The sequence below is a fragment of the Electrona antarctica genome (assembly GCF_951216825.1).
Source record: "Electrona antarctica genome assembly, chromosome: 6".
NCBI lineage: Eukaryota > Metazoa > Chordata > Actinopteri > Myctophiformes > Myctophidae > Electrona > Electrona antarctica.
This window is the reverse complement of record NC_136811.1, coordinates 49,940,356-49,954,931: the sequence shown is the minus strand read 5'-3', so window position 1 is coordinate 49,954,931 and position 14,576 is coordinate 49,940,356. Positions and strand designations below refer to the sequence as shown.

Here is a 14,576-nt window from a genome sequence, read left to right as displayed (position 1 = left end):
TAGAGGTAGACTGCCCTCTTGAGGCTATATTTGTAACTATCCATGGACCATACTGTACTAGTACCTGTGTGTGTGTGTGTGTGTGTGTGTGTGTGTGTGTGTGTGTGTGTGTGTGTGTGTGTGTACTGTACAGATTAGCTAGAACAAAATCAGTGTGAGAAAGAGAAGGCGTGGTGGGCGGTGTCGGGACAGTATGAGTAATAATGAGCAAAAACACGGAAGTTATCAAAGCCCTTCCTTTATTTAAAGGCAGGCTGTTGAAATGTAGACTGCGCGCGCACGCACACACACACACACACACACACACACACACACACACACAGTCACACACACGACCAGATGGATCATGGAGGCAGCTACAACAACAAAATAAACTACATTACCCACGTGGCACTGCCCTTGGCTTTGACGTCACGAAAACAGGAAGAATGAGGACATTTACAGCAGCAGGCAGGAATATGACAGACCACTGAAACAAGGAGGGACACAGACATATACATACAGGAAAATCATGGCTCTTTTAGTAGGAGAAGACGACGAATCGGTTCCTCCTCGATGATCACCACCACCAGTCAGATTACGATGGACGAAGCCCAAGAACAAGACACATAAACGCACACCAATCATCATAATCATCATCATACCCCCATCGATCGAGGGCTTTGATCCCCCTCCTCGATAGGTGTGGTGTTGTGCCCTTTTCCCTCTGGTTTGGTTGTGTACACCTATAATGGAACGGGCGATGGAGCAGCTCAACGTACAACTCAGCCGACTGACGCGCTCCCTGCGCCGCGCCAGGACCGTGGAACTCCCCGAAGGTACAGACAGACATAGTAGTAGTAGACGTAGTACAGTTCCATAACAGTCAGTCACTGAGTGTGGAAAGGAGAACAGATCTACAAGAGATAGCATCATCCATAACATAAAACCAGTCCAGGATACCACTGCGCAGTACGACGCTTGGGGCGAAAATAACATATACCTACTGTACGCTATCAACGCGTCGCAGGACGGGCTTGTAGATCTGTTCTTTTTGAACCCCCATGCGATTGAAAGGTGCATCATCATGATGATAGCCATAGTATATCTGGGGCATTAATAACTATATAGCTATTTATATCACAACTGTGCGATATTTGAGCACCATACTCTTCTATAGGAATGCAGGAATGACAATGTCCTATGTACAAGTGTACTATTATTATTCCATTGCTCACCAATCCACGCTAGCCTTAATCAAGAGTCAAGACTGTCCTAATGTATGTATTTTATATAATATAGAGTCTGGCTTCATGTCAGAATTGATAAAATACTCGATAGTCTTGATCCAAGGCTACATCAAAGCCTGATCAGCAAGTTAGTCTAGGAATTTAATAAAGCTGTTTCTTTTGTGTGCGTAAAATGTTATTTTGGCTAATCTGTATGCTAACCTAGTATGTTAATATACAATATAATCTGTATGCTAACCTAGTATGTTAATATACAATATAAATCATACAATTGCAGTGGTTGTATTTGGTCTCCCTGCTCTTCTATTATTGACATTCTGATCTTGTGTCTCTGGTTTCACATGACCTTTGACACGATCCTTCCTGTTCCTGGTTTTTGATCTGAATGCCAAAATTACATTTCTCCCCTGAGCAAGCTTAGCAGCAGGCATGCTCTATTGAGCCTAGCACTTCAGTGCAGGTTCAAATCGAAGGGATGAACTAACAGGAAGGTTTCATCAGTGCAGCTTTAATGTTAAAACAACCCCAAGTGTGGGCCCTTCACTCACACCCAATTCTCTCCCACTTTCAGACAATGAAACTGCCGTCTACACTCTTATGCCAATGGTGATGGCTGACCAGCACAGGTAAGACTGAGAGACCAGAAGAATCCTGTCGTCATGGCCTGATTGGTACGAGTGGCAGATTTTGCATGCCACTCCCTGTTAGGATGATGCACACACGTTGAGCACTAGTTCTGAGGCGCTTGGGTGGAGCAGTGGTAAAGTACCTGCCCACCAGCGCGGAGGTCGTGGGTTCAAGTGCATCCGGCTCTGTCGAGCGCCCTATACAAACTGAAACACAATTGGCCCGTGTTCGGGGGAGGGAAGGGGGACGGGCAGGGTGATAATTGTCACCTGTCAGCAGGGAGTGTTGGCGGGAGGAGTAGGACCATGTCCTCCCGGTGGGGGCTCCTCACTGGTAGGTGTGTGTGTGTGTGTGTGTGTGTGTGTGTGTGTGTGTGTGTGTGTGTACACGTGAGTGTGAAGAGTCTCTGCTACAGTAGGTTGGAGGGGATCCAAATGTGTCTAACAGAACATTATGTCCCACCACTGAACAGCACAAACTCCAATGATCCAAGGATTGCGTTTGATGTGTGGGACTTGATCATGATAATGAGACATCACATTCTGTAACATTAACTTTGTGCTTTTCTGGCCCTTCAAGGTCAGTTTCCGAGTTGCTGCTGAACTCCAAGTTTGACGTGAACTACGCCTTTGGGCGGGTGAAGAGGAGTCTGCTACACATCGCTGCCAAGTAACTCATAACTCATTCAGTCTATTCTTAGAATCCAGCTGTTCCATATCACCACAGTGGTTTTATGCCTTTTGGACCAATTTACTGTAAAAAACACTATAAATATTATACAGTATTGTACAAATATTTGAGTAAGGTCTATGTGGAACTATTGCCGTTCACTGAGGAGTTTACTCTGATAAAGTGTTATTAAGCTGTAAACATAGTCCTTCACCTCAATCACGTGCGTGCGTGTGCACGAGGAGATTTTGGATATTCGATGACTACACACCATGGGAGCCACCGGAGGCTAACAATTGATGCTAAAAACAGTAAATAAAATACTATTCATTCTGGATTAAATTACATTAAACAAACCCAAGATTTCTCGTGTTGGCAAAGGAGGTTGCAAGCATGATGAAATAAAATGTTGAATCATTTAAAAAAAAAATTGAGATAGTTTGTGTTTGTTTATGTGGAACAATTGCCGTCCACACGCAGTAAGCATGGATTGATTTCAGTCATTTGTATTCCATAGAAACCAGCATGTCTGCTATGGTAGCATGTTGCTCAGCGAAAATAGCCAATCCACAAGCTCTCACTGTGTCTGTGACACACTGGTTATTTTGTAGATCTATATAGATTTATATATTTATATTTTTAAACGAGCAGTATGATTAGAAGCATTTTCCATAAACCCCTAATGGTCTCAGATATTTCATAAAACAAAGGTTAAAAGCCCCAATCCTTGATGTCTTCAATTTACAATTTACAATTTAGGCATTTAGCAGACGCTCTTAATCCAGAGCGATTTACATTAGGCAAGAACAAAAGTATGGGAATATATCACATATATAAAATGCATTTATCAAGAAACATGCGTAAGCTAAGAACGTAACTAGAACATATCTATATAATGACACTATACATATTAACTATACATATATACTATACTATGCTATACATATGTACTATGATGTGCTATGACTACATACAATGTAATTATTGTGCTGTCTACAGTACATGACATGCTATAAGTCTGTTTCTAATGCTATCTAAGTCTAAAAAGTGCTATCTAAGGGGGTAGGATAAGTGCTATGGGCCATGATGGAGTCTGAAAAGGTGGGTCTTCACCTGGTTGGCTGCATGTAGAACAGCAGGAACATAAACATCATCATTTCTACATAAGAACCGGCACTAGTGGTCACTGTGGTGGGAGGGGGCTCCTGTCACACTGTTTCACAAATCACATAATAGGACTTGGCCATTCAGATTTTTTCTTCAGCTGTGAGATTTAATTTTGCTTTAATCCAAGTAAAATTATCCCGTTTTTACCTTGTGTACAGCTGTGGGTCAGTGGAGTGCCTGGTGTTGCTGCTGAAGAGAGGAGCCAATCCCAACTACCAGGATATATCAGGCTGCACCCCGCTGCACCTCGCTGCCAGGAACGGGTAGGGACCACTTGCTACACGGCCATTACCACAGTGCTCTGGCCGTGTGCCGACAGAGGGAGAGAGATGTTAGTTCAGGAGCAAACCTCTGCAGATCTTCATCTTACATCCAGGTGCCACAGCTTCGTTATCACAACAGCTGATGTGATGGTATTTCCTTTTAAACAGATTTTCTCTACATTTCCTCAAGTTGTTGACCACAGTTCAACAATGTTTCTCCACACTAAGCATCTCTTTATTTTGAAAGCCCGGCATCTGAATAACATGCCATCGCTGTTGGGTGTAAAGAAAAATAGTGACATTTTCTTCCCGTCTGTAATAATATTTACGTGCAAGCAATAGTCATTGCAGTCATCGAAAAAGTATTTTCAGCTGCTCCCACTGTTTGTGCAAATATTGGACCTGCAATAAACAGTGGGATAAATTAGAAAGAAGTGCAGATTGCAAATGCAGATTTTCTGTTTGCCTGGCACCTGGATAGCAGAATAGATGTGTCTGCACTAATAATTGTAGGTCTCTTACTTATTACTTGTGTCCCTCTGCTGCCCCCTACAGACAGAAGAAGTGCATGGGCAGGCTGCTGGAATTTAATGCTGACGTTAACATCTGCAACAATGAGGGACTGACTGCTGTGAGTATCCTGTAACCTTTTCCCTGTGGGTTGATGTCACATTGTCACACCTTGGCTTATTGTCTCCCCGTGGGGCCCACTGGCTGGGGTTTGCTGTTCATGAGAGTCATCATGACGCATGGAAACCCTCAGGACAGGACACGTGAGCATTAAGCGCACGGATGCTGCTTGCTGCTTACACCGATCACACACAAACTGCCCTGGGTGGGGAAAAAATGGCTTTTCTGTGCGTATGTTCAGAGAAATGCATTGTATATGATAACCACATGTCCTGGTTTGGCCAGGTTTGTCGAGAACAGCTTTCCGGATGCTTTTATTGTTTGGTTAGTTTGTAGTCAAATTCCAGTCATTTAGCGCAGTGGTTCCCACAAGTTTCAGGTCGAGACCCAAAAGAGAGATTAGACGAAGAGAACATTTGTGTTTAAAAAATGCTGAACTCTAAACGGATGTTTCAAAAATGTTAAAAAATAGCAGATGTAGCCTGTGAGCGCTGTGAGCTTGTACATCTGCTATTTTTGAGAACCACTGTTCCAAACCACTGTTCTAAATCCTAACAGTTTTCTGAAAAAGCCACTGTTTTTTCCCCCACCAATCTAATATTTACTGTGTTTCTCCTCCTCCCCTGTACTGTAGATCCACTGGTTGGCAGTGAACGGAAGGACGGAGCTCCTTCATGACCTGGTGCAACATGTGACCAACGTGGACGTGGAGGACGCCATGGGGCAGACCGCCCTGCACGTGGCCTGTCAGAACGGACACAAGACTGTGAGCCCATTGGAAAAACATCACATCAAACAAATAGCCTTTCACTGCACCAACTTAAAGATGCTTAAAGATGGAGTGCCGTGATTTTTGTAAAAAAAATAAATAAAAAAATCTTCAGTTTTTAATGTGTTTATGAGGTGACAGTACTTCATTAGACCCCTTGGTGTGGTTGTTATGTGCAATGATGTTTCTTCCTGGAGGCTGAAACCTTGACACTCAAATGTGCCAATGAAAAAAACAGTGATATAGTGACATCACAATATCATCCCCTCCCCTAACACCTGCCCCTTTATCATACAACAACAGCTGTGGGTGCGGCTTCAGTGCAGGTGGATCACCCACCATCCACCAGGCAAACCAGGCATACTTAATGAACTGGTGGGCGTGTCCACATTTAAACAGATACTGTACACTTTTTTTGAAAAAAATCTTCCTCCTTATATAATAATAATAATAATACCTGATGATCATGTTTTAGGGTGGAAAAAAATCACGGCACTCCATCTTTAAAGTTTTCCCGACCAATCACAACACTTGTTTCATTTGCGGAGAATGTAAACTGATTTGTAAAGCATCAACGTCATTTCCTTGGGAGATACTTCCGCTAAAATCCCGCAACTTCCGATGATAGTCTTTTCAGCGTAGGTCTTGCCCAGGGTGACCTTTTGGGTGCCTCTGGTATAAACACACCCCACATGTTGATAGGTCCAGCTCAGTGGCCTTGTGGTTAGAGTGTCCGCCCTGAGACTGGGAGGTCGGGGTTCAATCCCCGGCTGGGTCATACCAAAGACTCAGTCAATGGGACCCAGTGCCTCCCTGCTTGACACTCAGCATCAAGGGTTGGATTGGGGGTAAGTCCCTGCGACATACTAGCGTCATGTCCAGGGGGTGTACTTGTACATCAAGCTGCCTCACACTACAGAAACAGGAGATAGGTTCCTGCCCTATGGGCCTCGTGGCTCGGCAAGGCTACTTACTACTACTACTTGTTGATAGGGGAATAAAACAACTTTGTCTTTGTAACAATGTGTCCTCTCGGCAGACGGTGCTGTGCCTGCTAGACAGCGGAGCTGACATCAACAGGCCCAACGTGTCCGGAGCAACGCCGCTCTACTTCGCCTGCAGGTGAAGTTTGTGCGTCGCATACAGTAGCACTTCAGTGATGTCATCACCGACATGCTTTGTGACTCCCTTCTGTTCCTGTCTTTCACTGTCATTGTTGAGCATTGTTATTTCCTGCTCTCTAACCATTGCATTTGAACTGACCTGTGCAGTGGTAGAAGAAGACGTCTTTTTTACTCAAGTAAAAGTATAATTACCACAATGTAGTAGTTACAAGTAAAAGTCCGGTATTCAAAATGTACTTGAGTAAAAAGAACACAAGTATTGGCATCAAATTATACTTAAAGTACCAAACGTAAAAAGTACTCATTATGCAGAATGGCCCATTTCACCCAAGTTCAATATGTATAAAACATAGCCAATAGCCAAAGTACAGTATCATATAGGGTTGAATTGGTTAATGGACGTTTTGTAATAATATTCCAAATCTGCAAAGTAACTAATGTGTTCACTAATGTGTTCACTAATTGTGGAGTAAAAGTACAATATTTGCATCTGACATGTAGTGGAGTAGAAATACAAATTGGAAGTAAAGAGAAAAAAAACAGGTACAGTACAGTAGTTGAGTAAATGTAATTAGTTACTTTACACCACTGACCCTGTGTTACAGTAGCTTGTTTTTATCAGCCCTTCCAATGACCTACTTGCATTGTTCCACAGTCACGGGCAGAGAGACACGGCCCAGATTCTACTGTCTCGAAGTGCAAAGTACCTTCCTGATAGGAACGGGGTCACTCCCCTGGATCTCTGTGTGCAAGTGAGCAGTGTTCATTTTGACCACTCATTTTGATGTAGTTTTAGTCATAGTCTTTTGAATGCATTTTCATTTAGTTTCAGTCATATGAATCTGAAAGGTTTTAATTTTAGTCGACTAAATATCATAAGATTTAGTAGTAAGATTTAGATAGTCTACTAAATCTACAGTTGGTGTTTGTCGACGAAAAAAACATTTCGGCGGGCCTTGATGGCATCGTGATGCCTGATTTTACACTTGGTTGCATGCTCTTCTCCATTAGTCCCTCCTTAACATTTTAGTCTAGTTTGTATTTGTATATTGACTAAATTGTCAATGTATTTAGTATTAGTTTTACTCTCTCTCATCATAGCTTAGTTTTTATTTTGTTTACGTCAGTGACAACATGTGGTCGATAGATAGCTGTCACGTCACATTAGCTGTCGTGTTTTTTACTGCCTTCGACAATAAGGACAATGCTCCATTCATCTCCCAGAGGTTCATTGTGTTTGAACGTAACCATTTGGACCTGAGGACCTTGAAAACCTTCAAATTCTTATTCAACGAATTTAAAAAAGAATGAGGTTGCTACATGTACAGCAACAACTAATGAGTCACAGAGGATTCAAAGGTTTAACAACGTATAGGTTGCAACGCCCAAACCACACCAATGATTTTCCACACCAACTCCTTGCAACATGCATCGATTCGATACTAGACCGGTCCCCTACCTGTTTCCCTCTTAGCTCAATGTCTTTGCTGAAAATAGCTGATCTACAAGCTCACAACGGGTCCTACTATTTTAGCTGAATGTTCACCCCAGAATAGTGACGCTTGGGGCTCATGTGGTTAATCTTGTGTGCCTGGTGTTCAGGGGGGCTCATGTGGTTAATCTTGTGTGCTGGTGTTCAGGGGGGCTACGGAGAGACGTGTGAGATTCTCATACAGCACCACAGCAGGCTGTTCCAGACCCTCATCCAAATGACGCAAAACGATGACATCAAAGAAAGTATGGTACGATTTGTGCTTTTCACCTAATTTAATTGAATATTGTATTTAACATTATAGTAGTTAAGTACAACAGTATATAGACTATTTTAACATGCCAACAATTTATTAAAAATAAAGCTATGTTGTTTCCATTATGGTCCTTTTGAACTTTCAACACTCAAACGACAGTGCAACAAACAACAATACAAAAAAATAATATTAGAATACAGTTTAGAACAATATCATATATCAATAACAAAAGGGAATACAAACGTGGAGGATGTGGGTTAGAATCCACCGCGGTGCATCCGGCATTGTCGAGCGTCTATCTAGATCAGGGGTTCTCAACGTTCTTGGCTGGGGACCCCCGGAAATGCTTTGGCCATGTCTCGTGACCCCCGGCCCCCTCCCCACCACCAATACAAACTGACTGCAAAAATAACCCTTAATAATATAGAAAAAAATATATCAGAAATGAATACTGAAACCAGATATAATCTGATATAATAAAGGAAAGTTTATGCATGTACTATGTAAACTCTTCATTTCCATTTTCCAGCCATTCAGTTGCAATTTTTTTTTTAATAATACGTTGGGGACCCCCCAAAATAATTTGGCGACCCCCCCCCTAGGGGTCGCGACCCACGGGTTGAGAACCCCTGATCTAGATTGTTGACGAACCGTTTGGCCCGTGGCATTGGCAGGTGAGTCAGTAGTCGCCTGTGTGTGTGTGTGTGTGTGTGTGTGTGTGTGTGTGTGTGTGTGGTGTGTGTGTGTGTGTGTGTGTGTGTGTGTGTGTGTGTGTGTGTGTGTGTGTGTGTGTGTGTGTGTGTGTGTGTGTGTGTGTGTGTGTGTGTGTGTGTGTGTGTGTGTGTGTGTGTGTGTGTGTGTGTGTGTGTGTAATAATTGGCAGAACGACCAAAAATGTATGATAATGAAGTGTTTTTGTTTGTGTGTGTGTGTGCGTGCGTGTCTGTGTGTGTGTGTAGCTCAGGCAGGTCATGGAGCATGTGTCCCAGCAGAGTGACAGTCATTACCAGAGGATACTGACCAGTCTGGCTGAAGTGGCCACCACCAACGGACACAAACTCCTCAGGTAAAGCCTCTGCATGCCTGAAGTGGCCACCACCAACGGACACAAACTCCTCAGGTAAAGCCTCTGCATGCCTGAAGTGGCCACCACCAACGGACACAAACTCCTCAGGTAAAGCCTCTGCATGCCTGAAGTGGCCACCACCAACGGACACAAACTCCTCAGGTAAAGCCTCTGCATGAAGTGGCCACCACCAACGGACACAAACTCCTCAGGTAAAGCCTCTGCATGAAGTGGCCACCACCAACGGACACAAACTCCTCAGGTAAAGCCTCTGCATGAAGTGGCCACCACCAACGGACACAAACTCCTCAGGTAAAGCCTCTGCAATCTGCATGCCTGTTGTCAGTATGAAGTGGCCACCACCAACGGACACAAACTCCTCAGGTAAAGCCTCTGCATACCTGTTGTCAGTATGCTTTTATTGTCATCGTCGAATTAGGAATATTAATAACCACCCTCACCACCCTAAGCTGTGCCCCGTCATTGGATCTCATGACATTCACTCACAGGTGTCACTGCAAATGGCTAAACAGCATCACTTCCTGATCGTTTCATAGTGTTATAGACACAACCGCGTGACGCACGCATGCATGCACATACACAGACACACGCACATGCACGCGCGCGCGACACACACACACACACACACACACACACACACACCCTTTAACCACATGGACGCTAGCATCCCTTCTATGTCATAATGGGAAAGCATCCAGTGAAAAATATGCACTCTACAATCTTGCGACGCATTGTGAGCTTGAAGATGGGCTATCAGTATTTTCAGCAAAATGATTTGGTGTAGAGGAAAAAAAGTATAGACTGGGGGACCTCAGTCAACGAAGTATAGGTAGCGTCTAAATCAGGGGTTCTCAACCCGTGGGTCGCAACCCCTCGGGGGGGTCGCCAAATTATTTTGGGGGGGTCCCCAAATAATTAAAAAAAAGAAAAAAAAAGAAACCCCTTTTTTTTTGTATGCAACTGGAAAATGGAAATGAAGAGTTTACACATAGTACACATAGTACTTGCACACACCTTCCCTAATGATTATATCTGGTTTCAGTATTTATTTATGGTGTATTGTCTCTATTATTAAGGTTATTGTAGCAGTCAATTTATATTGGGGGTCGGGAGGGGGCGGGGCGGGGGTCCCGAGACGTTGCCAAAGCGTTTTCGGGGGTCCCCGGCCAAAAACGTTGAGAACCCCTGGTCTAAATGGTTGTAACTTCTCTTGTTTTCTGTTTTTTGCCTGTTTGTTTGTTTGTTTTGTTTTTCTTCTGGCATCCTCCAGTCTCTCCAGCAGCTATGAAGCTCAGATGAAGAGTCTGTTGAGGATTGTGCGCATATTCTGCCATGTTTTCCGCCTGGGTCCTTCCTCTCCCAACAACAACGGGAACGACATGGGGTACAACGGGAACAAGACTCAGCGCAGCCAAGTCTTTAAGGTTAGCAGGAGCTTACAGCAGGCTGTACTTATATAGTATAATTCTATACATAATATAATGTTATAAGAACTTAGATATCGTCTCTCTCCGGCAGAAACCAGCTAACCTTTTTTTTTCTCCCCATAAATCAATGCTATTGAACACCCTTTTTGTGTGTTGGTTAAACATATTGACCCATTGAAAAGCATCAAAAGTGCTTCTGACAAAACCTGCTAACTCCATTAGACCCTCAAACTGTTTGCTAAAGGAGCTAACTCCCCTCTCATGCCAGTTAGTATCTGACAATTAATATATAAAGTCACATACCAACTTTGGTGAGGCAGTATTGCTGTTTTAAAAATATTTGTTTAATTTCCTGAATTTTGGAGTTGGCTGGTTTCTGCCTGACAGCTTAGATGTGGATGTATGGCTTAACCACTTTGACCCCAGCATGCATAATTCTGCTGTGGAACATTGGTAAAACAAATAGCAGATCTACGAGCAGTCCAAGACAACTCGGTCTAGTTTACTACTCTAGAGGGTTTCATTGGCTGAAGTGTGAAGCTTTTCATGATATTGAGGGATATTGAGCTGTAGGAGGTGACCCAATTATTATTAATAATAATACAACTGTATTCATATAGCACCTTTTCAAAATTGCATTACAAATTGCTTTACATAGACAAACAGCAAAATAAGCAGCAGAAAACATTTCAATAAACAACAAAATATAGTAAGGGAAAGGGGAAAAAAATAAAATATTAATAGAGAATGGCAGTGAAGAGCAATCTATAAAAGTGTGTTTTCAAAAGGGTTTTAAAAGAGGACACCGATTCAGCACGCTTGATCTCTAAGGGCAGTGTGTTCCAAAGTGTAGGCGCTATTAGTAATTAGTAATTAGCAATTAGTACAGTTGATCTCTTCGCCTGCAATGTAGAGCAAGGATGCTCAATTCAGTATTTGAGGTGAGCCGGAAGATTTTATTTAATAAAAAGGAAGTGATTGCCCTAGTTGATCTCACACAGCCTGTGTCACTGATGAAGTACAGATTGGAATGCCACTGCAACACCACTAAATGCTCACCCCTTGTTCATCATACATATTCAATTAGCGTGCAATCACGGTAGACAACATCCACTAGAAATATTTTGAACAATGCACAAGGAACAATGTGACCTTGATTTCAACAGAAATGCTAACGAGAATTAAACTGGCATATGTTCAAAGACGCTTAAAGGGGCATTCCACTCATTTTCAACATTTTACTATGTCATTAATTTACCTTAGAGCTGTTGTGTGGAAATAATAAAAAAAGTCCCCCCCATTTTGTGTTTCCTAGAACTGTAATTATGGAAAAAATCATTAACATGGTGAAACACATCTTGATGACATCATCAAGATGTGTTTCACCATGTTAAGGATTTTCTTTCAGACCTCCAGTTCTAGGAAACACAGAATGGGGGAACTTTTTTATTATTTCCACACAACAGCTCTAAGGTACATTAATGACATAGTAAAATGTTGAAAATGGGTGGTTTTCCCCTTTAAGTACTTATTGCTGTTATGTTTTTTTTTCTTTCTTTCTTTTTGGAGTAGGGCCTCGCTGCAAAACAACATTTGTTTTAACTTGCTTGGAATAAATGTCAGTCACAGATGGGTGCTGCTCGCCACGAAGGAGGATGCAATGAACACAACATTCATTACAGACAACTTATCTGAAACTACCCAAAATGTCCTGATGTAGTATATTAACCGCTGTACGCTATACCCCAAGCAGTGAATAACAACCCAATGCTAATTATATAGGAACATACAGGTCTTGAGATATTAACCCATTAAGCATCTGTGCCATTTTTTTATTTTTGAGGGGTGCTAGCTCCTCCTATGTCCAGCTTTGAGGGTATGTGTAAACACAAACATTGGAGACAAAACTGTGTAAACGCAAACATTGGAGACAAAAGTGTGTAAACGCAAACATTGAAGACAAAATTGAGGACGCAAATTGTGATTGGTCAGAATGAGATGATGTGTGATGACGTATGATGATAAGAGCGCCCCTCACTTTACACAGGTGTGATTTTAGCTCTATATTTAGCAACATTAGAATTTGAAAATTTTAATAGAATTTGGAACATTGGTTTAGAGTTCTCAAATTCTGCCCGAACACGACCCCCAACGTTTTCGGGCTGGGCCAGGCCGAAAATGTATGGTAATTAGTCGGTTTTCGGGTTCCATGACAACAAAATAATAATCTGGGGTTCCTTGACACAATACAAGTTTGAGAACTACTGATTTAGAAGGCATTTGTAGAACCAGCCTCAGGTCTTAATGGGTTAAAAAAGATGTTAATCTCACCACAGCTCACATAACAGGGCGGCGGTGGCTCAGGGGTAGAGTGGCTGGATGGGAACCGCAAGGTTGCCAGTTCGAACCCGGGCTCCCCCAGAGTTAGTGTCGAAGTGTCCTTGAGCAAGACTCTGAAACCTTAATTGCTCCTGATGTGCAGGTTGGTACCTTGCATGGTTTCCACCGGCATCGGTGTATGAATGTGTGTGTGAATGGGTGAATGTAATGCACAATCTATGTAAAGCGCCTTGGATAAAGGCGCTATATAAATGCACCATTTATAACAAGGCAAATAGTATCCAGCCTGTTGCTGGGATTTTGCTCGGCTCACCTTTTGTCTTTCCAACTAAAAACAATGACGACAAGAAATCATTTCATTGGCGATGCAGATGCGTGCGAGACACCTGCATGCGCAGTCCGAGAGGGCACCAGAGAGGGACCACCAGAGTACTTGGAGCGATAATGATGCCCTAGATGTGAGTTGTATAAACTAGGTAACACGATTTATAGGAAGCTCATGATCTTGCAAAAACAACTGTCTCAATCTTTTTGGTGTCAAATATATCAGCATCTATGGTGATTTGCAGAGTGACATCTCTGCACACTGTTAAGACACCTCAAGAGAGTTGGGTTTCATTTAAAAAACAAATCCATCTAGCAGCACTGACCGTAAATCTAATGTGCAAGCAATTAAGATTCTTCTTCCTCTTCTTCTTCTTCTTTCCCCCTCCGGTGATGGTCAAATTGTGCTGTGGGTGATGATTCTGTTAAAATGATTGCCGTCGTCAGCGCCGTTGTGAGGTTGTGCACAGAGATCTTATCTCCATGGGGGTGTGATTGTTTGACAATCTTGATTTGCATGAATAGCTTAGTCAATGAGACACTAACCATCTGTGCGGAAGCGCGTGAAGTGGAAAGAATGAGACCTTCCTCTGCTATTTACATTAAATGGGTCACTCTCTGTCTGTCTTTGTGTCACAGAGTCTCTCGTCTCTGTGATTCACCGTTTCTCACAATCTCTCTCCCAGTCTTTCTCTCTCTTTCTCCCTTTCTTCACATTTAATCAGAGCCAGACGCATATGTCGGCCATTATTTCACTTTGATGACATCAGTATGGCCAATTATTAAGGCCAATGTGTGCAGTTTTTAACCACGTCCAACCTGGCCTCCTGAAGAAAAGTTTCAGCGGTTAAAACAATGACTACAAGGTCACTCAGTGCGACGTGCTGTGAGCTTGTAGATCGGCTTTGACATATATTTTTTGGAATCCATTAAAACCAGGGAAACATCTGTGTCATTTTGGATTTTTGTGTTGGCTATTAAAACATTGCAGATACAAGCTCACAATTATTATTATTATTTTTTTTTTGAAAGTGTGAGAACTACTGAATGCATTTTGTAGAATCGACATCAGGTCATAGATCAGGTCAACAGTTTAAACGCCACGCCTGAGATAACGAGATAAACGTACCTTTGTCCAGGACACCATGCCCGAGATAACGAGATTTATTGTG

At 42.6% G+C, this 14,576-nt stretch overlaps 1 protein-coding gene across 3 annotated transcripts in view; it reads left to right on the top strand.

Annotated features, from left to right (window-relative positions):
* The first annotated feature begins 428 nt into the window (after window positions 1-428).
* The window catches only part of hace1 (HECT domain and ankyrin repeat containing E3 ubiquitin protein ligase 1), a 41,735-nt gene continuing 27,587 nt past the window's right edge, over window positions 429-14,576 (top strand). For 2 of the 3 annotated variants that reach the window (XM_079502739.1, XM_079502738.1), the window contains exons 1-12: window positions 429-818; window positions 1,801-1,855; window positions 2,436-2,525; window positions 3,851-3,955; window positions 4,511-4,586; window positions 5,220-5,351; window positions 6,394-6,476; window positions 7,134-7,230; window positions 8,119-8,220; window positions 9,186-9,292; window positions 10,584-10,737; window positions 13,452-13,538. In XM_079502739.1, coding sequence (XP_079358865.1) covers window positions 731-818; window positions 1,801-1,855; window positions 2,436-2,525; window positions 3,851-3,955; window positions 4,511-4,586; window positions 5,220-5,351; window positions 6,394-6,476; window positions 7,134-7,230; window positions 8,119-8,220; window positions 9,186-9,292; window positions 10,584-10,737; window positions 13,452-13,538 — 1,176 coding nt within the window. In that variant the 5' untranslated portion in view covers window positions 429-730. The remainder of the gene's footprint in view (window positions 819-1,800; window positions 1,856-2,435; window positions 2,526-3,850; window positions 3,956-4,510; window positions 4,587-5,219; window positions 5,352-6,393; window positions 6,477-7,133; window positions 7,231-8,118; window positions 8,221-9,185; window positions 9,293-10,583; window positions 10,738-13,451; window positions 13,539-14,576) is intronic. The other variant, XM_079502740.1, reaches the window with a different exon arrangement.